This window comes from Saccoglossus kowalevskii, chromosome 15 (assembly GCF_978046115.1).
Source record: "Saccoglossus kowalevskii chromosome 15, keSacKowa6.1, whole genome shotgun sequence".
NCBI lineage: Eukaryota > Metazoa > Hemichordata > Enteropneusta > Harrimaniidae > Saccoglossus > Saccoglossus kowalevskii.
Window position 1 is genome coordinate 11575389 of NC_140655.1, and position 23640 is coordinate 11599028.

The window sequence follows — 23640 nt, forward strand, 5'->3', positions numbered from 1 at the left end:
ATTTTTTTTTTTTTGCACGTGGTGCCTTTACGAACATTATTCGAGACGAATAAAATCCATTAAAACCGCACTGTGGTCATGAATAGTAAATACTTGTCTCTTTTCTCATCTTCCTCACCACATATCCATTATTCAGCCTATTACGACCACTGTAGAGGTCAGCGCACTCTTGTTTACGGGGTTTGCATACCGAATGTGGCGCTGCTATACAAATTACCCATGGGTGAAGTGGCGCAGTGTGAACAACAAACGTGACATCGTAATCTATTTTCAGACGTGGTTTTGCATGGCAAAGGTGGTTTTTATATTCATATGCAAACAGAATACTTAAGTGAGTTAGTCGCCCGGTCGTTTGAAGGACACACTGCAGTTGCAAGTGTGATCCATTTGGTTCAGCTATCGAGAGTTAAACGTATTGGTAATTTCACTTCGGTCACAACTTTGGGTAAGTTATCGCGGAAAGAGTTGCATTTGCGCTCACCCCCTAACCCCAACTATAATCCCACCCCTACCGTTCAGCACCTCCAATTTAATTGTGAATGCCCCACCTAAGAACGCCAATAGTTATTTAAAGGGGGGAAATACACAAATGAATCGGAGGGTTCAGGTGAAGGTTAGGGATGGGGTGCAAAAGGAACTCGTTCCGTTATCGTAGTCATGCAGTTATTTTACATGATCCGTACCCATACAAGCGGGCGGCCGACGTCACGTGATTTAATACAGACTTGCATGTATGTAAACAATTCGACTCAGTCATCGCTCGTCAACGGGTACTGGTATCGGTTCGCTGATAGTAATTTTCGGAATGACAGCCTAAACTGCAATGGATGCCTGTGCTGCAACTGTATTCCACTTTCAAGTATATTTGCCATGTTTATACGTGTTGTTATTCCTGGCACGTTAACAGACCGTACGTCGCCGCGATGAGCATGGAGACAACCTTCATGCTATTAAAGAGAAAGTGCCAGCATGTTATTTGTTCACGATAACCCGTTAAAAATAGACGATGTTGTCGTGGCGGTTGCTTTGACCATTTCGTGGTCATAGACTATTTACACGAAACTGTTCAAGGTCGTCATTGCCATATCACGACCAAATTTCACGGTAAAAGAATTTAATTGCCCCGAAAATTCGAAATAATTGCTGAACTTTATTATCTACCAATTATTGTCAAGTTCACATGATTGACTATTGTTCAAACGATTGCGTGTATACGCTACCTATATAATAGGGACGTGTTTAACTCTCTGTCCGGATAAGTAAACAAATTGCATCGCGTAGAGGCGTAGCCGAGGCTCGGCAAGAAACGGCGACCTCGAATATGGTGTTGGATACATGTATGTTCCATTGGAGCGGGGATCGTAAAAAATCAACTAGTGTCAGAAAGTGTGATAGGATATTTGATTTGCGAATGTACGATACAATGGCTGTCGTCGTCGAGTCGCGTCATGTTCATCATAGGTCCCATGCGAACAGGAAACATCATCCAAACTGATCTGAAATTTCAACGCGCGCTGTACAAATTTGGGATTTGGAAATTAAAGGGCGGAAGTCGTCGCGCCGCGCATGTGCGACATTTGCGTCGATAAACATTGATTTTTCAACAATCCAATGCGCTATTCTAATGTAGTAGTAGGTGTTTGACCTGGGCGCAACGTGCGCTAATTACCACCGGTAACCCCTTTGATGCCTTCCAATCACCAAAGAAATTACGTGGTTAAAGCTGATTAACGTCTCAGTTTGTACTCGTTGGACTGTGCAACAGTGAAAGTCGCCATCTTTGTTCATATGAGTCCCATTTCTCGCGCATGCGTGGCGCGACGACCACCGCCCTTTAAATAAATATGTCCGACGCTACTTCAGAACATGTGGCGAAAAAAGCGTTTGGATTTACATAATTTATCACTAGAAGTAGGATATACGCACGTTTGCCACAGTGATCAATAATCAACACCCATCAGAGGTTACTATTAGCAAATCTAAAATAAAATAAGCGGGAAATGGAGCCAGGATATATAACTTTAATATATCCTACGTTTTTTAACTGAAACAGCATAATTGTAACATATTTTATGGTTTTAGCTCAGTTCGGGGGTGAAATTTCACATACTTGCAAAATGTAATCTGATAACCGAATGCTGAAACTGGCCCTTTCGCAGGCTCATTTGATCAAAGCTCGAGACATCAAAACATCGTGTGTATGTGCTATTCTATCGGGCGAGTTGCCCTGAGCTATTTTGGATCTAACACTATGGCAACCAGTTAAAAGATTATTACAAAAGTTTAGTAAATCTTTAAATACAACCCGAAGCAAAATAGCACATATCAATCGTGATATTGTCCAATCGTTAAGTGCCTTTCATAAAGCAGTAACTCGACCCGGTCATTTGTGAATCAGACAATTACACTTGGGTTTTAATAAATTACGTCGCGAATAAGACCAACAAAGTACAACACCTCTGAAATACGCGTTTAAGTTTTTATTGTTTCTCGACCGTCTTCTTGAATAATAACATGAAGGAAAATGTGACGTCATTAATTTTGGCACTATCTGGAATGTTTTGTAGGGACAATGGTCGTATCTGTGACGTGCTTATCACGTGACCATAAATTATCCAATAGAGAAGGATGATTTCATCCCTGTGACGAGGTCACGGGGGGTCATGCCATAAGAAGTTCGTTCTGCTAAGTCGCGGCATTTCTATGTATCAGACCACGACAAGATTCATGAAAGTATTAATTACATGTACTGTTATCAATGTAACTCATGAATCTCTTATGTGGGTCTCGCTCTATCGAAAAACACTTCATACCGTAGGGAATGTTTTCGTTATCCACAGTGACGCACGTTATCGCCGATACCGTCAGCATATTTGAAGTATTCTACAATCATCACTTTCCGATAAAATCGGTTTTCCAAACTGAGACCCTGAACTTTGGGTCGTTACAGCGCCCTCATTCGGCCATGGAACGTGTTTAATCGTAGTAGGACTGCTTTTTTAAAGATATCCCCCGATACATCACATTCCGTAACATTTTGAACATAATTCATAATTTGGTACCATCTTTATTTTTAACATACTGAATGACGTAATATTTATATTTTTCAGCTATAAAGGCGAAAAAATAGTTTTCAAGATGGCCATCGGAGAACGAAAATTCCACCATTTTCACCACTTTTACAGGGCACTCTGGACTGTATTCTTGGTCATCATTGCGCTTATTTCGCTTATTGAAATTGTGTTCATCGTTACGACATACCTTAGCTATCCAAGTCGCACTGAAGTTGTCATGGTAACAAGAGAACAAGCACCATTCCCATCTGTTACAGTTTGTAATGTGAATAGATTACGCAGGTCTGCTGTAGCTAACAGCCAGTACGAGCAACTATTGTCATTGGATAGTCTGGGCTCTATTTCGCACTTGATGCCATATATGGGTGAGTACGTCAGACATGGCTCCCATACAGCTTTTGATATTGGACAGTCTGGGCTCTATTTCACACTTGATGCCATATATGGGTGAGTTCATCAGGCATAGCTCCCGTACAGCTATTGTTATTGGACAGTCTGGGCTCTATTTTGCATTTGATGCCATATATGGGTGAGTACGTCAGACATGGCTTACATACAGCTATTGTTATTGGACAGTCTGGGCTCTATTTCGCACTTGATGCCATATATGGGTGAGTACGTCAGACATGGCTTACATACAGCTATTGTTATTGGACAGTCTGGGCTCTATCTCGCACTTGATGCCATATATGGGTGAGTACGTCAGACATGGCTTACATACAGCTATTGTTATTGGACAGTCTGGGCTCTATCTCGCACTTGATGCCATATACGGGTGAGTACGTCAGACATGGCTCTCGTACAGATATAGTCATTGGAGAGTCTGAGCTTTATCTCGCACTTGATGCCATATATGGGTGAGTTCGTCAGGCATAGCTCCCGTACAGCTATTGTTATTGGACAGTCTGGGCTATATTGCACTTGATGCCATATATGGATGAGTACGTCAGGCATGGCTTACATACAGCTATTGTTATTGGACAGTCTGGGCCCTATCTCGCACTTGGTGCCATATATGGGTGAGTACGTCAGACACGGCTTACATACAGCTATTGTCATTGGCTAGTCTGGGCTTTATCTCGCACTTGATGCCATATATGGGTGAGTACGTCAGACATGGCTTACATACAGCTATTGTTATTGGACAGTCTGGGCCCTATCTCGCACTTGATGCCATATATGGGTGGGTACGTCAGACACGGCTCCCATACAGCTATTGTCATTGGCTAGTCTGGGCGTTATCTCGCACTTGATGCCATATATGGGTGAGTTCGTCAGACATGGCTTACATACAGCTATTGTTATTGGACAGCCTGGGCCCTATCTCGCACTTGATGCCATATATGGGTGAGTTCGTCAGACATGGCTTACATACAGCTATTGTTATTGGACAGCCTGGGCCCTATCTCGCACTTGGTGCCATATATGGGTGAGTACCTCAGACATGGCTTCCGTACAGATATAGTCATTGGAGAGTCTGGGCTGGACTCAGACTGGTCCATTACATCAGCTATGTGTAGGCTCATTCGTTTCACGATATTCAGGTGCACCAACTAACCACATTTGAAAACAACATTTTGGACGAAGCAAAATTAAAATATCATATGGCACTCCCCCAGCAAATGTTTTAATGAAGTAATAATAAAATTCACTCCATGAGAGGAAGACATCTCAACACTGCAACTGATGAAAATGCAACATATACGACCACAATTAGAATATTTGTTGGTTTCAAAGTCGCGTGATGTTTTTTGTCAGAGTACGTATTTAAGTCCGCCATGTTTTTGTACTCGTCTAGTATATCTATTCATGCAATAGCAGATAAACCAATAGTCTTCCAGATATTTATTTATCACGCCACTTTATGACAGGCGAAATCGAGAAAATTATATACATTTTGACGCTGTTCTGTATATATTAAGCTGTGACCGTGCGCATCAGAACCAGCTTCGAACGAGCCTTCGGACGTTGATGACGTACTCCGATATAGTATCGCGCGCACCAGACATCTGTAAATAGACTATTAGATGATATTTTTCTGTCTATTATATAATTACATTTTATTTGTTTATGACACAGGTCCGTGTTTGAGTGGCGACTTCGAGTGTGGTGGCGAGTGTGTCAAATGGTACATGCAATGCAATGGTGTTGAGGAATGTAGGAACGGCGAAGACGAAATAAATTGTGCAAGTGACACAGGTGAGAAATGGGACAATGCGGAAAGAATACTACAGTAAATTTTTCTGTTCTGGATATTGTGAAATTCTTTTTAGGCGAAAAAAACTGATTTTGACAGGAAAATTCAGAAATATATTAAAAATAATTCATAATAACGAAATGTATTCCATATGCATATGATAATTTTCATAATTACCGATCATAGAAAAAAACATCGTTTTATTCTTTATACCTTGCATTATGACTGAAAGAAGCTGAATTAAATTACAAATTATGTAATGTGTTCAACAACTCGTGTATGAACAATGACTTTAATAAATATGATTTTAGTTGGTAAAAATACTATATTTTTCCCCATAAAAGAAAAGAATTTCACAATATCGAAAACGGAAGTCTTTGTCGTGGGGTTAAACTTAGGCGATGATATTAGAGACGTTCGTCATCCTCACTGTCTGGACATGCTTCACGTGTGTTTCAAAGTAAATGACACCAGAAGTACTATTATGCTATTGGGTCAATTGCAATTCACTGCCTGTTGTTAGGATTTGATACCAATTTGATTAAAATCCGATTTATGTATAGGCTTCAATTAAGGCGACTGAGATAATAACTCCAAGTAAAACAAAATAACAGTGTTTAAATAAACAAAAAGAACAATAAAACTATATAAAATTGAATTAAAAAAAGTACATCGGATTTTAATCAGATTAATTTTGTACTAGATACGCTAGATAGATTGCATTAGAATTGAACTACTAGTATATGGTCCAGTGACGTAGCCATAGAACTGAAGAATACGCACATGCGCAGTTAAGGAGACAACGTTCAAGGGCAGTGCAAGTTTCACACAAAAAGGAAAACATATTTAACATTTTATTCTCGTATAGTCTGCATCATTCGAATCACGTGTAAAATCACCATAATGCTCTATTCGAAGCGCCTTATTCGCACGCCACATGTAAAATCGTAATATAGGATACTGTATAATACTTTATTTTATCTGGAATTATTTTTCGATAAAAATACATTTTGGCTGTTTTTTAAGAAGGTGATATTCACTTTCCTTCAGCGAAAACAGCGATGAATAAATTAAAGTACACGCGTTGTACACGTGGCATGGGACCCATATTGCACACGACAATGTGTGACGACGGTGACCGGCGCGTCAACCTAGGCAATAACTAGCAATGGCGGTGCGTGCACCCTGTTTTCTATTAAATGTACACTATTCATTCGATTTTCTGTATTTAAGGCACAGTAAATGTCCGTGGTCGTTCGAATCTCGTCGTGCGTGTTTATATGTTTGCAATACGTTTGTTTTTGTTTGTAGTTATTCCGTATGGTGGTAGTCGTCTGAACTGCGACGGTGGTGACGCCGTATTTGCGTGCGATAATTCAGAATGCGTTTCATCTGTACAGCAATGCGACTATTTTGACAACTGTGGAGATGGAAGTGACGAACGAAACTGCACATATTACGACCAGGGTAAGTATCAAATATACTGAATTCTGGTGCTCGTGGATCTCCCAGAGTACCAAGCGATAGAGTTGTTGTGGTAATGCGGATGTTGAGGGCGCACTGGTTTTTAATTTTGCTTACGCCTTCCTAGCTGCATTGCGACACAAGGAATTGTTCAGTTTACAAAAAAATGCAAATTTTCTAATTTATGTCATCAAGGTAGATGCCTACTTATGAATGCAAATACCCAGAATTTATTGATTTACCAATAAATATATGAATATTGACTTATTATTGAGATTGGGGGTCACCAGCTTAATGTTCGTGAAAATGATTATATTATATTATAAAATGATTATATATTTTAGTCGATAGTGGCTATTTTGGCAGTATTATAACTGTTTTAACCATAGGTTTCTATCATGGCAGAGATATTCTTCAATTGTAGTCAGGTGACATAGGAAATTTATATAAGACAAGTTTTTGAATATACGACACTGTAACACGCAAAAGAATGCTATTTTACGGTGTCTTGGGACAGTAGCTATATGATTGTACACAATACACTAATGATCATTGACCATACAATTTACCATACCAACTTTCTCGATAATTATGAGTAGGATTCTATCTTAATTTCAGATTGTGGCAGTGATGGAGTGACCTGCTTTGAATCGGATACATCCTATTGTGTTCCTGCGGACTTGGTGTGCGATAGAATAAAACATTGCAGAACAAACGGAGAAGATGAAAATAACTGTGATTATCCCGACATTGGTAAGTACCTCGTTCATGTACGTATTCACCATAATAAGGCTGTTGGCGCAGTTACCCTATCCAGTTTTCAACGCCGAGGGCGATGGAGTTGTGACTGGTTGAACCAAATTTAAATTTTGCATTACTGCCAGGTGCCAGCCTCCCAAGATTTAGGGCTGTCGGTGTCTTGCACTGTAATCATTTCAGCTGGGGGGGGGGGGGTCATAGACTCTGGCGTCGCCCTCTAGAGAGGCTAGCTCGCATTATGGGAGAAAACTTTTTATAATTATTTTATTTTGAGTTATAAAGGAATAATCTCATATAAACAATTGAAAAATTAACATGACATACTTTCAGTTCCATTTGAACCTCCTTAATACGGACATTTTACTCACCACTCGACTGACACATCAAACTGAATCCAAAATATAAACATGTTTTTCATAGGTTCAAACGATTTGTTTTCGGCGAACTGGGAAGATTCTTATTTGCATCTCACCGACTCGGATGATTTTTATGAAGACTTTCGTGAGAACATTTATCGGGAACCAGTCTATGGCGACGATGGTAAACTGTCACTAATTAATACCCTGTTATTAAGTCGGTCATCGCGCGTGAATGACGTCATTGAGCAGACGGTGAAATTTAACACGGAAGAATTGAAGACCTTGGGTCACCAATTTGAAGATATGCTGATAAAGTGTCAATACAATGGAGGGAAGTGTGGACATAGGTAATATATACATTTAATTTTGTTGGGTCATTATGTTTTTTTCAAATGTTGGGGAAACTTAATAGAGAAAAAATTTGACTGTGTCTTAACACTCGCCCATATTATTTTGATTGTTGTAGACTCGCCGTAGGAGGGCGCTTTTCTCGGATACGTCATCATCATATGTCTGTAACACACCTAACACCTAACAATGTTTACGACCGAGAAGCGAATAGTTGCAGTTCACATTTCCCCCACCCAGAGTTATGTGGGGGGGGGGGGCAGAATTGTAATTGCATATTACAGCGTATGACATAATGGGAGTGTGTAAAAATATTTTGCTAACTGAGCAGTTACTGGGTTGGTGTGGCTTGTAATTTTCGAAAATAATGATAGATGATAATTTCGGGATACTCATCCACTAGAAGATTTGAACGACGCAATCTCCTCTAAGATATAGGGAACGAGGCATTGTAGAAACTCGGGAAAAGTGGATTTATGGGGATTTTTTGTGGGAAAGAGAATTACTACAGGGTAAATTGTAGAAAAAATGATTTATTAAAATCATTCACATATCATTAATATCACAAAAACAATATTCAAACATCACCTTGAAAAAAATGTTGCCCCAAACTAAAAACGTGCAGTCAAATAACAGCTTTCATGGTTTTTTAATCGTCTCACTTCCAAGATGGTCAACTCACTATTAGTGCTGTTTTTTATTTCAGTGATTTTACAGTCTTCCAGGACAATAAACTTGGAAACTGCTTTACGTTCAACAGCCCATCTCCCGTCAACGTGGCGGGCACTCAAAACGGTATGAATTGTTGATTTCTTTCCCCATTCAAAATAAACTAAATTGTTGTTATAGATGGCCCCATGTCGCCGGGATGCTGTGTTTTGTTCCGTTCGCATGCTAGTTTTGCTAAAAACATCGACATGTTATTGACAAGTTCCGAAGATCACGTTTTTTTTTTCAAAATTGTTAACATTATCATGCAAATTATGTAAACATCAGATGTACAACCGGAAGTATTCTGTCTCGTAATGGGTCGTTGTACATACCAGATGAAAACCGAAGGTTCTCGCTCATTCGGCTAATAACTCAATGATACGTTTATAACGCAGGATTGAAATTGACGTTGTCCCTGGAGCAAGACGAATACCTTGGTTTGTTCACTAGCGGTGAAGTCGGTGTGAAAGTATTGATCCATGACCCGGATGTAAAGCCATCTCCGGAAACAGACTGGTTTTATGCCCGCTCTGGAGTCTCAACGAGTAAAGAAATAAAACGGGTAAGCCGGCCTAATGCCTGGAACAATTTCTAAGGAAAAAAAAGTGTTTAGTGCAACATGTAGAACAAAATAAAAACGCCTTAGAATAACAAAAAATAAATGTTTTTTTGAAAATTAAGGCGAAACAATCGTGCAGTAGGTATTTGCAAAGACGAGGAAAGTGACGCAAATGCCGTATGCAAATATTACTTTATTCTCATAAAACCTATGTTCAATGAACATTCATATAACGGGTAATAATGTAACAGTCACTCGATGTTTGTAGATTCTGTATTTTTTCAAAATAAAAAGCTCATTTGTTATTTACGTTTGTTTATACATGTATTTCTTCGTCTGACAATCGACGGGACGGTCAACTTGAAGAACCGAGTAACACCTTAGTAACCGTTATTTCACGATGAAATTAATTTATTTCACCCTTTGTTTGCCAGCTATCTGAAACATATTTTAACAAAATCTCTAATAACAAAAACACGTTGGGAATACACGTAATCAAAAAATCTTGTGGCGTTTCCAGTCACCGCAAAATGGCGGTGTATTGTGACAGAGATACTTTTCGGTTCCTACCGAAAGGAACTCTGGGAGGTGATTGCACCCAATCCAAACCGACCATCTTCAAACTATCGTCATTTCACGTGATAATTGTTATATTTCCTAAAGTGTGTTTATTCTTTATTGTCAGGTTGAAATCAAACGTTTGTCGGAACCATTCGGGCGGTGTTCGGCCGAGTATTCATCAGTTAATGTAAGTATACACCAAGATAAATATAAAATACCACGTTCACACTAAAAATAGTTACTGTAAAATACTTTATTTTCGCTTGCAACTTTTTTTCGCTATTTTCGCCGAAGGAATGCTTCAGTTAGAATAAAATCCAGCGAATATACTTTTTTTCCTGTATTTTATTTTCAACTCGTCAAAGATCAGTGAAAATAAATTCCATACAAACCGGCGCCGTTTTTTTTATATTTTGAACATACAAAAAGAAAGAGTATTAATTTTATTTTCTATGTCATGCAAAGAAAAATGGCAAATCCTGTCTTCTAACAGAGTTGTTAAAAGGATGTGTCCACAGCCGTTCGTGTTATATATGATTAAAAACCGGAAGTGAGAGAACAGTAATAATAATCAACCTCAGATCATAGTGCAGTATACAATGATGTTTGTCTCAAGTTCGAGTTCAGTTTTCTGACATTCAGCATATTCAGCTCTGTTCGGCTGTAAAGTTGTTCGTTATTCACAATATAACAATTCACTACAAGAAAGTAGTTTTACCGACGGAAGACAGCATACCAAAATATCGACCCTGTGAATGGCTTACCATTACACCCACTTACGTCTGTCGTTAGAGGGCGCTAGGTGTGATAGATTCTGATTTATTGGCCCACAGGAATGCCGTGAAAAATGTTTACGATACGAGATGCTTGAATACTGCGGTTGCACGGACTCCTTGATTGCTAATGAGACTGCACCATGTGATGTGACCGACATCCGTCAAGGTGAGTTTGTCCCTTGCATAAGTTTAGTCACGTGGTATATTATGATTCATTAATATGATTGCGTCGATAATTGTGTATGGACACGAAGTGTGAATCTCAGTGGTGAACTATCCTAGATTATGAATGGCAGACGCCCATGATTTAGATTTTCTATCGTTCAGATATTTAGTTACTAATACCAAAACTGCATATTATTTATTATTATGTAGATTTATGTCTTCAGCTGCTTCGTCACATTCATCGTACAGGGGTAGTTACATGTGACTGTCCATTGCCGTGCAGGTACGTGTGGATACATAGTCAACCTCGTCATGGGTGTACTCTGGGTGTACGCTGCTTTTTATATCACATTTTAATAAACATCCCTTGAACAAATATCGTGCTTGCTTCCAGCTAAAATACAATCTCGACATTTTGACATTGGTTAAAAACATGAAAACGATATCAATGATGTTCCTTGTCGGTTACCGAATATGTAGTTGCGCCCTCTAGCGGTGAACCGCTTCTATGACGTAAATGGATAACAAAGCGTCGATAGCGTTTTGATCTGTACTTGTTCATCAATGAATTTTTGAGAGATTTTACTAAATTCTAGACCAAATACAGTTGTCGGTTTGAAAGGCATTGCCTTCATCACTAGTACACCATTTAGACGTCTCAGAAATTCCATGCCGCCAGAGGGCGCGATTTGTAGGAATGTTGAATTATGATTTAAGATGGATGTATGGCGGGTTCCGCATGAGAAGCAGAATGTCCTCACTTTTTTCGAATCCGCAGACGTCAATTCTCGAGGTCAGTCTCACTAATTGGTCCGTATTCATTGTCATGAATTTGTTGTTTGGTTTGTATGGTCGTGTATGATGTTGTTTCTGCCTCACTTACACGTAGTTGTGTGGATAGTTGAGGGATACTAATATGTACCCCCATCTCATTCGATGTTCTCACTATATTTCTTCAGTGAGACTAAATACAAGGTGGAAATGACATCAGAGGCAACATGGCCGTCATCACCGTATGTTCCACATCTGTTAGAAGAATTGCGGTACAGTAATGTGACGTCACAGGTACTCAACGACGAAACAGCAATACGGTAAGTTAGATATAGATAAATCGGTCTTCTTTTAGAGATGTAGAAAAGACGCTTTTATGTATTACAAAGTTATTCCGATTTATAGTTAATTTTAATTGAACCATAGTGGTCTATCAACTTGACAACCGCATCAATTTGATTCTCAAGCAGTTCAAACAGTATGACGTCACGCACGCCACATTAGGTCACTTACATAAAATCACACAATTAAATAAATTCGTATATCGCAACATATGTCACATCATATATTGCATCATATATCACACTATATATCAAATCACATATCGAATTATGTATCACACCATATATCGCATCATATATCGATATATATCACATATATCGCATCATTGTCGCATCATATATCGCATTATATATCGCATCATATATCACATATATCGCATTATATATCGCATCATTGTCGCATTATATATCGCATAATATATCGCATCATATATAGCATCATATATCACATATATCGCATTATATGTCGCATCATATATCGCATTATAAATCGCATCATATATCACACATATCGCATCATATATCGCATTATATATCGCATCATTGTCGCATTATATATCGCATCATATATCGCATAATTTATCACATATATCGCATTATATGTCGCATCATTGTCGCATCATATATCGCATTATAAATCGCATCATATATCATATATATATATCGCATCATATATCATCATATACCGCATCATATATCGCATTATACATCGCATCATATGTCACATCATATATCGCATCATAAATCGCATCATATTCATATATCATATTATAAACCAGACTTCATATCCCATGCACCATACATGTGACCAACAATGTGTTTAATGCTTTTATATATTAACTGGCTTCAGGCGAAACTTGTTGCTACTGGAAACCTACTATGGGTCAATGGACATATATATGACATATGTCGCATCATATATCACACCATATATCAAATCACATATCGCATTATATATCACACCATATATCGCATCATATATCGATATATATCACATATATCGCATCATTGTCGCATCATATATCGCATTATATATCGCATCATATATCACATATATCGCATTATATATCGCATCATATATCGCATCATATATCACATATATCGCATTATATGTCGTATCATTGTCGCATCATATATCGCATTATAAATCGCATCATATATCACATATATCGCATCACATATCGCAATATATATCGCATCATATATCGCATCATATATCACATATATAGCATTATATGTCGCATCATATATCGCATTGTATATCATATATATCGCATCATATATCACCATATATCGCATCATATATCGCATTATACATCGCATCATATGTCGCATTATATATCGCATCATAAATCGCATCATATTCATATATCATATTATAAACCAGACTTCATATCCCATGCACCATACATGTGACCAACAATGTCTTCAATGCTTTTATATATTAACTGTTTTCAGGCGAAACTTGTTGCTACTGGAAACCTACTATGGGTCAATGGATTCTGAGAACGTTGCGAGTTTTCCTGAATACACGGTAAGGCAGTTCGTAATTCACTGTAATTGCAACTTTGATTAGTTGTTGTGAGCTCACATACTGAAATTAATATAGGTTCGAAGATTACTTGATTCGTCGACGGACTTAAGGTAGCGAGAAGGGAAATTTTCACTTTTTTCTTGATTTTTCAAAAATTGATAAAACGGTTATATTAGACCTTGATACATCATCCCAGGTTTACAAAAGATCGAAATTGCGAAATAACGTTGCTTAAATTAGTGTTTCAAAACGCTAGCGGAAAAGACTACAACTACCGTTTCGTGGATATTTGCATATGTTTATCTTTGGAAGGGTTTAAATGATAACATCTGATCCGTATACTCTTTTGTTATGCGGTCTTGTCCGACCGGAAACCGACCGCATTTTAATCGCGTTTTTTTTTATTCGCTCGCTCGCTCATTGAAACACCGACCGCTCGCCCAAACACTGATCACTGGCACATGAGTGGTCGAATGGTGGTTTTGATAGTAAAGTGCGAACATACAACTAGTATTAACTATTATTAAATTCTGAACGACACTTCAAATCTAATAGTTGTGTGACACTTGTATCGTGAAAGCACTTGAACTGAAACCTCTTGTGACGTGTTTTGGGTGCTTGTTCTAGATGTAATATTTTTTATTATTTTAATGAGACAGTTACGTGAAAAAGGCATAGGTAACTCATTTTGACAGAGCAGAGAAACGAGGAAATGTTAATGATTAATTCCAAAAATAGCGATACCAAATCCACGTCGGCCGGTCTGGTGAAATTTGACATTCAATTTTCAAAAATAAGTCACGATAATTGAATGAGTCCAGTATACATACCGTAAAATTCCAATTGTTCATTTTCATCAATGTTGTTATTAAATTTCGTTTGTGTGCGTGAACGTCACCAACACAAGCAGTTTTGTTAAAACAAACATGAAAGTACCGAACATCAATCCAGAATACTTTCTTAGAGCGCAGTAATGACAATTTATCTGTTTATTTATTTCAGATGCAGAAGCTCATGAAAGATATCGGCGTTTCCATAGCAATATACTTGTCACTGTTCATGATTATTGCGTTATTGGTTTACGTTTGTTGTGGTCCAAAATGTGATACCCAGAAAAAGAAGGATGTTGAAATAACCTCCAAAAAGAACTCCATCGATGCAACGACAAATTTTTAAATTCTCAATGTGAAGAATGATGACGTCACAACTGTTTGTCTTACTGCTCGTTGTCGTACCCCAACAAGCACCTTAGACTTTTAGTTACCTGACCGAGGTTTCAAAAATTCCCGTTAACGTACAAGAATTGATAACGTTATGAAAGTTATATCGCGAATTTGACGAGTTTTAGGGGGGGTTGCATCTCCGGTAGGCTCGAGTTTCTGTCTCTGTCTTTTTCTCGCGCCTTCTGTAATTTTTAGTTGTTCATGATTGTTATACTGCCCTCAGCGGTATTTTTTCATTACGCTGCTCACGGTTCGGCTCAAAATCACAGTAGTGTAAACAGCAATATATTGGAACCGAGTTTACCCCATCCCAATGACTCGACCAAAAAACGTTGATCGGCCAGTAGGAGAAGTGGGTGTGTGAACAATAGTAGAGCCCATTGAAATCATAATTACAATGCAATTGTTGACAAATATTATTTTGTAAACGTATTCGAAATGAATATCAATGCAGGTATATAATACAGTCTTAGACAGGCCAACTTTAGAACTTGTATATTTGTGAATTGTGGTCAATTTCATTTTTGTAAACCAGTAAACCAGAGTTTCTTTGGTCAAAGCTGTTTCAAACTCTAGTTCGCTCATGATGAGCGTGACAGTGGAGAGACTCACGACTTGAACCATGTTTCTGCAGTAAAGTTGTACAGTGGTCTCTGTACTAACTGAGACAGTGATATAAGCAGATATTGGTCACGTGTGAGGCCATGCAAAAAGTGTCCAATGATTCTACTACTTGTATGTATCTGGTTTGCTGTGTACATCCGGGTCACTTTTTTCTTGTCTGATCATCGGCACACAATAATATAGCATGCTTCAACCAAGTTGGCGTTTGTAGAAAACCTCCAAAAACTTGGGAAATCGATTATAACAACTATTAATATTCTAAATGAGAGGTAAACATGAATATTGGAAATATACCGAAATAAATTGTATTGTTTTTGGTAAAAGCAAGCACCACACTTTAGAGCAGTGATCACGAGGCATATAACTGTGAATATATGTACTATAGAAAATAACTACCAGATTTAACCTCATTTACTTATCCGATCCTGGAGTGTGAGTATTGTGAAAACTCTTGCCTTTTTTCAAACATTTGTAACTTTGTACTCATAACTCTAAAATAATATCTAGTGTACACCACAAAAACAACGTCTACTAGTCTGAACCAGGGACCAATTTGGATACTAACTTTTGCCATAAACTCATGGATCAAGTTTGTGTTCACATTAATTGTATTTTTATTCGGGGTACGATTCAAACGAAAAGCACAGTAGCGAACCAAATAAACGTGACATATGATTATGCTAATATTATGCATTTAGCTTGAAATTAATTTGGGCCAGAGAAGGGTTTAATTTAGTTTATGGAATTATCAAAACAGCAAACAATTTAATTATTATATATTTTGATGACTGAAATAAGCTGATGAAACAACTGTGTTATATAGTACACTCTTGTTTACAATGCGGTTGTCAAATATGTATAACGAAATCGATATTATTTTATATTGGTCGTAGTGTTTTATTATATTCTATCATTTTTTATATAAAATTTGTTATTTACCGTTATCGTAATGGATTTCTGCTATATATAATTACGTTCTCGTGTAATTTTTGTATTCATTTTTTTTATTGTATCGTTCCCCTAATTTCATTTGTGTTTAGTAAAAAAATTACTTGTATTGTTAAACTGGAGTTAACAACACGGATGTCTTCCGCATTATTTTTGTACAACGGGGAGTACATATTTGATACTAATACTGTAAAATACTTTATTTTAGCTGGAATTAATTTTCGCTGAAAAGACTTTTTGGGTGTATGGATGTTTATTTTCACTATTTTTGGCGAGTTAAATATATCTGTTCCTCTTGAAAAGAACATGACTTGTATGCATTGTTTCTACACGTGTTTCGCACGTGACTTGTTCATGTATATCCACCTGAACCATCGACTGCATAGAAGAACAAACAAACAAACAAACAAACAAACTGTGAACAAATGGAACTAGTTTTGCTGCGATGAACTAGGTTACAATGAATACACGTAAAGAAACAACGCGGATAGCTTTACGTGATATTGCCCTTCTGTTTCTAGTTCTATTTCTGGTTCATAATTTATGATTTTGGTAAGAACAATAGAAAACGAATTTTCGTTACAGCAGTATTCTGTTGTGACATCCTATGCAAATTTATGTAAACGCATTTATGCAGTGTGAGGATCATTTTCAAAGTCTAAACTATCAAGACGTTTAATAAGTTAGTTTAATACTAACCGTGTAACTAAAAATGCGTTTTTAGTTCCGCATTATACTGCTCTTTAAGGTCATTAACACAATAAACAAAGTACATCTTGCTTTACTTAGGGAATGACCATTTATTATTCCTCAGGGGGGTCGGGCAATTCTCGGTGCTTTTTAAAAAAATATTATTCATTTTGTAAAAGAGGGTGCCCCTTTAGAAAAAAATTAAAAATTTGTAACCCCCCTTTCTCTATATATATTTATTTCCAAAAAAGGCGTATAGTAAAAATATTGTGTCTCAATCTTTAAGAAAAAATATTCGCCTCCCTTCAGCCTTGATAAAAAGTCACTGCCCCCTTGTGCCGTTGGAAAATATGCTGACTCCCCTGTTTTGTTCCCCCAGACATAATAAATGGTCGTCCCTTATGACTTATGAATATGTCAAATAACTTAGATTAGATATAGTAGTCTTATTTTATATACACCCGCTTCTTATAATTACTCTGACATGTTATTTAGACTCTAAGCTTTGTTTGTAATTTTTATTCTTTTTTATTGCAATAACAAAACAGAATTAAAATAATTATTTTTACTACAGTTATCCATTTAAGCATTGTATTTGTTTTACGCCACATTCGGAATATATTAGTATGCGTAATAAAATATACATTTTTTTTAATGGAAACGTTTCGAATTTTTGAATACTAGTAATATTTTTCAGTAGTATCACACGAATTACACTGTATCGGAAACATTTGGATTACAAAACATACGATAGAAAGCCGCTGATTTAAAAAAAAAAAAAACAATCGTGAAAATTACACCTCACCTGGGTAATTTGTGTATTGTGAGTTATAAGTCACACTCTTTGCTATGGACCTGCTTCACATTTGCGACCTGTACACATTTTACTGTTTATTGATAATTTGAAATAAACTGCTTGTGAATACAACAGGTGATGTGTACTTTGTATATGCAGTGAGACGAAACATTAAGTACATGTAATATCACGGTTCAGTCCGAACCATATAATTCTGAATTTTCTATTACTAAAATGGTATCTAGAAATTTGAGAACAGGGAGACAAAAGTTTTAAATCGCCAAACGTAATGATACTTGAATTTGGCAGTGAACATTGCATCCACATCGACTCCAATAATTCTCACTGCCACTGTGATTGATGCACAGACTCACCGTCGAAAACAGTTCTACAACTTTGGCATTTCTTTTTTTTTTCGCATCGCATTCGATCATATTTTAAACCTATGTATATTTGTGGTCATTCAGTGTCAGTTGTTCAATATTACCTTTTAGGATGAAATCCCATTTCATTTTCCCGTTTTGAGTTAGTATGTAAATGAATACATGTCACATGCCTGCATGATCTTGATAGTTGATTATCATACTAGTTTAATAACGCCTGGATGTGTGTTTGTTCTGGTGTAAATATGTCACTACAATTGGATCATACTACTCTGTGGAAATAAATATTTATTTTTAAATATCTATTTTTCACACCGCGAACACGTCAATGACCCCTAAAGGTCACACATCCTGGTACTTTTTGGGAGTAAGTTGTTTTTCTACAAAGCAAAATTTACAGTTGAACCAGCGCTGATTTTAAAATGTATCAACGACGTAAATACTGTGAGTACGCTCAAGTTATGAGTAGTGTGCTTCGGAGCAGCCATACAGAATACCTCAAAGTATGCACGAAGACAGTACAGCGGGAGTATCGACCGTCGCGCAGCGGAGATCGATGCGACGGCGTACTGTCTGAGTGCATACTTTGAGGTATCCTTGTAATAACCTTATTATTATACAATCTTTTCCTTCCAAGGATACATCATGGGAATGCCGAAATTCAAAAAGTTTAGAACAGAATCAGCGAACTTCTTTGTGTGGATTCCGGTCAAACACTGGTGGCAGTCATGTTTTTTTTTTTATTACAGGACGCTTACGTGCGTAATCATTCTATATTTGGAATTTGCATTTCCATATGTGGTAGGATGAAAATACCCCGTAAAATACCCCGAAATTACGGCACGCTGTAACTTATGGCGTTACGGTGACAGATGTACAATAATAAAAGGTATTGGAATACTCGTTGAATAATGGAACGTGATAATAGTTTATATTTTGTGTAATTACATTCAATCACGGTGTTTAATAACGTAGCATACTGAAATCGTGACGTAGCAAACTGAAATCGTGACGTAGCATAATGAAATCGTGACGTAGCATACAGAAATCGTGACGTAGCATACTGAAATCGTCATCTCTACGGCAATATACGCCTCGATCGATGGTTACAATAAATCTCGTCAATGAAATGTATAAAACTAAGTGAGTAAAATTGAAGAACATAGAAAGAGTTAGTAGTCGTAGTCATTGGTAACTATACGAAGAGTCCGAAGTGTAAATATGGATAGCGTTACAGTATCGTGCCAGTGTGTCACACAGAAAGTTGTATGCGAGCAGCTCTTCATACCCAAGTAAAGTCACCATGATAACGATTTCATCTTCTAGTTAAGTGCGTGTTGACCAATATATCGATACTCCATCATTCACTCAGAAACCTGAAATACAATTCATAAAAATATGTAAAAATGTTGTTTGGGTTTTCCGCACCTCTGCATGACGCCACATTTCTTGTATTGCCATTTTCTCCATTTTTTACATCACACAGCTAAATGAATGTGGAATTATTTTGTTTCTCGTCTTTGTCAAATGTTTGTCAAATGCTTCACCTCATTCTCCACTCCGGGTCCGGAGTTACTTCATTTCGAGCTGTGTACGGGGTGCCACAAAACCTCGAAAATGTGACTATGTTTATGTACGGGTGTCTATCCCGGGGGTCAAACATTGAACTTTGCATGTTCTTTTAACCTTGAAATTCGTAACACATAGCCGAGGTTTAACCGCTTTCAAAAGTACGTGATACGAACCACTAGACTACTAAGTATATATTGATCAATACTGTAAAATACTTGATTTTACCTGGGATAATTTTTCGCTAAAAAAACTTTTTGGGTGTGTATAAAGTTTATTTTATATTTTATAAAGTTTACTGATTTTTCATGAGTTGGATGTATAGAAATAAATGTATATTCAAAGGATTATATTTTAACTGAATTATCCTTGCAGTGAAAATAGTAAAAAATTAAAGTATTTTGGAGTACGTGTTAGTAGTACATCATTTTATTAGTCGCGCCCTCTAGTGGCAGAGCGTTTTTCTGACGTCAAAATGACGTACATGGACGAGCCAAATGTCGTTTAAATCGATAACTGTGTTTGGCTATCCATTCACCATCTACAATATAGTCAAACCTCTCAAATATATAATTTTTATTCATGGACGATTAGAGATCACACGATATCGACTCGAACGGCCTTTGCGTCACCCAATTTAAGTACGTCACGGAGGGAAATATTTCGTCGATAGAGGGTGCGATCTATAGGAAATGCTCTGGACTCTATGATTTGATAAGGAAGAGACCCCTATGTTATCAGTCTCTACTAATACAGTATAAAGGCCTGTACACACAAAAACGATGTGTGCATGGTCGTTGGCAAGCATTCGACAAAATAAATATGGAAGACAATTGTGTGTTTCGAAAGTTTAAAATCATAGATTAGACACATTTCATGTACTATATTTTTTAAAACTTAGACAAAAGAAAACTTAAGATTTGTAATAAGCTTTCTTGGTATGCGTATGACTGAATTGAATGTTGCTATTTTGTTGTATATAGACAAAAGTTTTCATCTGATGCAAAATAAAAAACAAATATTGATCTACCACTATGCCGAAGTGTAATCAGATTCACTGTAAAACAAATAACTTCCCGGGAAATCAATCAATAAAATAATTGTCACTGAAACTGTCAGATGTTGTAATTCATGTCAAAACCACTGACACTGTGTTTGTCATGTGAAGATAACTCACCAGGAGAACACATCTATGTATAGGGTGTGTCCGGTTAATAAATGCACCAATTAATTATTTCTCTGTCGAAGCCTTTCGTTTTGAGTAATAATATAACTGCTATATCTGAACAAATTGTTACATTTCAACGTTTTCGGAAAAAATAAATTCACACTAATTATTTTCATAGAAGAATTGTTCTCAACTACATATTTTATGAAATCTCGTAATTCACACTAATTAAAAAATCGATGTTACGTTAGATCGGGACTGTGATTAGATACAACATCCATGTGGTCATGTGACCGCTATGTAAATAAATCTTTTACTGAAGATGCAAATCATTACTGTGAATGAATTGAAAAGAATACCACCTGTTTTGGAACATGTAGAATAAAAACAAGAAACGTAAAATTCACAGCGATTTTAGATAACTTTTTTTTTTAAATTTAAATTTATATTTTTGCACTTTCATCAGAAAATGTTGTTCGTCCGATAACATGTGCGAATTTAATAACAGTCGCTGTGACTGTTATGTTAATCTACATTAAATCTACAAACTCTGAAAAAAATGTAAAGATCTGCTGAGTATCTGCTAAGTAGTACTTATTTGATTAATTATTTTGATGTCAAAATTAAAACAAAGATATACACACCAATTTGCATAATAATAGCATAATAGTGGTGGGATTATTTTTTTTCAAATAAACATAAAAACTTATGTCACTAATGTTTTGACATCCAGTAAATTAGAGATGATAGGTAAGCACTAAAGATGTTTTAAAACTAGTGCATACTTGACTGTATGATTTGCTAATTATTTACTAGACATGGGAATGTGCAAATTTAGTCATTACTACAATGCGGGTTGTTAATTTATGAAAGGTCTGAAACTTAAATAAAATAATTAGATATACTTATAGATTCCATAAAAAATAAAAAGTTAATTCTGATTAACATGTACCAATGAATCTATTAAATTTTTAAATAAAAATGACATAATATTGGTTTAGAATCACAGTATCGCGTCTGAGTAGACCTTTTTCTTTTCTTTTCAGAATAGAACACATTTTGTTCAATTTTGGTGTTCTGTGTTGAAATGAATTTACTTGCGAATAGAGATTTACATTAGCGTGTGATAATGTAAAGCCATGACGTCATCAAAACCTCCAATTCTGATAGTGGTGATTTAAAATGTAGCTGTTAATACAGTATTAACCGAATTAGTCGGCAGTATCCTTGAAATATATTGCGTATAAATGTATATATGCTTGTCAATTCCTCCTCACAAAACAAACTAAGGCGTGTCTAGAGTTAGTAGTACCTTGATGATTATCACCCCAATTTTGGCCATGACGGTATAAACTGGCCAAAATTAGTTTTAGAACTTGTGTAATAGTACAATATTTTACGTCACTAATCCATGTAAAATCCATGTAAACCAAGACAAAGACGAATTTCTCCACAAAATTCGCGGACATGTGCGTTACTGTGAAAGATGATGATGTCATGTGTTAATATGTTAGTGCGTATATACTGTTTTTAAAAATTGTAAATGTACACGGCGAAACAACCCCGACATTAGAAGCTACTGACGTGGACACGGGTATATCCAATAAGATAATCGATATTTTCAGGTGTTTTGAATAATAGATTTACATTTAACTGTAAAGCAATCGCATATCTGAAGGTTTAAACAGATTATCTTTCGGTGTGTGAGTAAGTTCATTTGAGTAAGTTCATTGTACTCACCTAATCTCGGTCTATGAGGTCTCGTTTGGGGGCATCGCCGTGTTCCTTCAACTCCGTCGATTCTTGTGTCAAAGCACAGAGCGTGCAGAAACAGTGTATCAGATAGTCGCTGTTCTTAGTGCCCGTGATAGAATACTTCTCCCGTATATTTTCACGGGTCTTAGCTCCAAATATGCAATTCAGAATGGGAATGAACACAGCGAGCCCGTAAATCACACAGCTTTCCCCAAATACCTCGGCGTTTCGACCAGCGACCAGACACGGACAGAAATACGTGTAGACACAGAGACCAAGATCGCTGAAACAACCAAACAGTCCCTTGGTCCATTGGTTTGAATCGGCAGAGTGTTGGGCTGCCATTCTGCTATGATGCCGTTAAATCGCGGAGGACTGGCGAATAATGACTTTGAAGGCGGAAGACCACTTTTAAATTAGTACACATCAACTACGAGTGTACACAGAATATATGCACGTCATCATGGCAACGTGTTGAGGTCGTGATATTGAACAAACAAGCCATCATCATTTAATTTGTTCAAGTTTTCACATGTATACATATAAGGATAAGTTTATTTATACAATAACGTTTTTTTGTAATTTGCATATCTTGAAATCTTAAATATGCGTACACACACCTACATGTGCAAATATACACACGTACCTTGGACAAACGCATCCAATGCCGGACTGTATCGCGTGAACTGCAAACATGTTAACTAATTTGCTTTACATTCTCTGTGCAGATTATATTCTCTAAATCTACCCCCCCCCAGAGTTGGTAATGGTCAACCCCTTACAAATACCTTGTATATATGTCACTCAAATAGTGTATCATTCACTTCTGTCATCACGTGCACTGTTTAACTATCTGTGTAACCAT

The 23640-nt window shown here is 36.9% G+C and overlaps 1 protein-coding gene and 1 long non-coding RNA gene across 4 annotated transcripts; one reads left to right on the plus strand and one right to left on the minus strand.

The window, feature by feature from the left end:
- The first annotated feature begins 256 nt into the window (after positions 1–256).
- LOC100371123 (degenerin unc-8-like) lies at positions 257–18032 on the plus strand. Of its 3 annotated transcripts, XM_002737620.4 has the most exons (14): positions 257–445; positions 3111–3439; positions 5154–5273; positions 6583–6738; positions 7354–7488; positions 7915–8200; positions 8908–8996; positions 9308–9474; positions 10157–10219; positions 10866–10974; positions 11184–11256; positions 11933–12064; positions 13544–13619; positions 14622–18032. In XM_002737620.4, exons 2-14 carry the CDS (start codon positions 3139–3141, stop codon positions 14793–14795), a joined length of 1881 nt encoding a protein of 626 aa, XP_002737666.1. In that variant the 5' UTR covers positions 257–445; positions 3111–3138; the 3' UTR covers positions 14796–18032. The 3 variants fall into 3 exon arrangements, with proteins under 3 accessions (XP_002737666.1, XP_085346582.1, XP_085346581.1); XM_085490456.1 differs by lacking the exons at positions 257–445; positions 3111–3439 and adding an exon at positions 3656–3685; XM_085490455.1 differs by lacking the exons at positions 257–445; positions 3111–3439 and adding an exon at positions 4404–4421.
- Positions 18033–19192: 1160 nt separating this feature from the next.
- LOC102801794 (uncharacterized) lies at positions 19193–23177 on the minus strand. The gene is made up of 2 exons (XR_438443.2): positions 22761–23177; positions 19193–19659 (listed from the first exon to the last, which is right to left on the minus strand). It is a non-coding gene; the product is annotated as an uncharacterized LOC102801794 (long non-coding RNA).
- Positions 23178–23640: the final 463 nt, after the last annotated feature.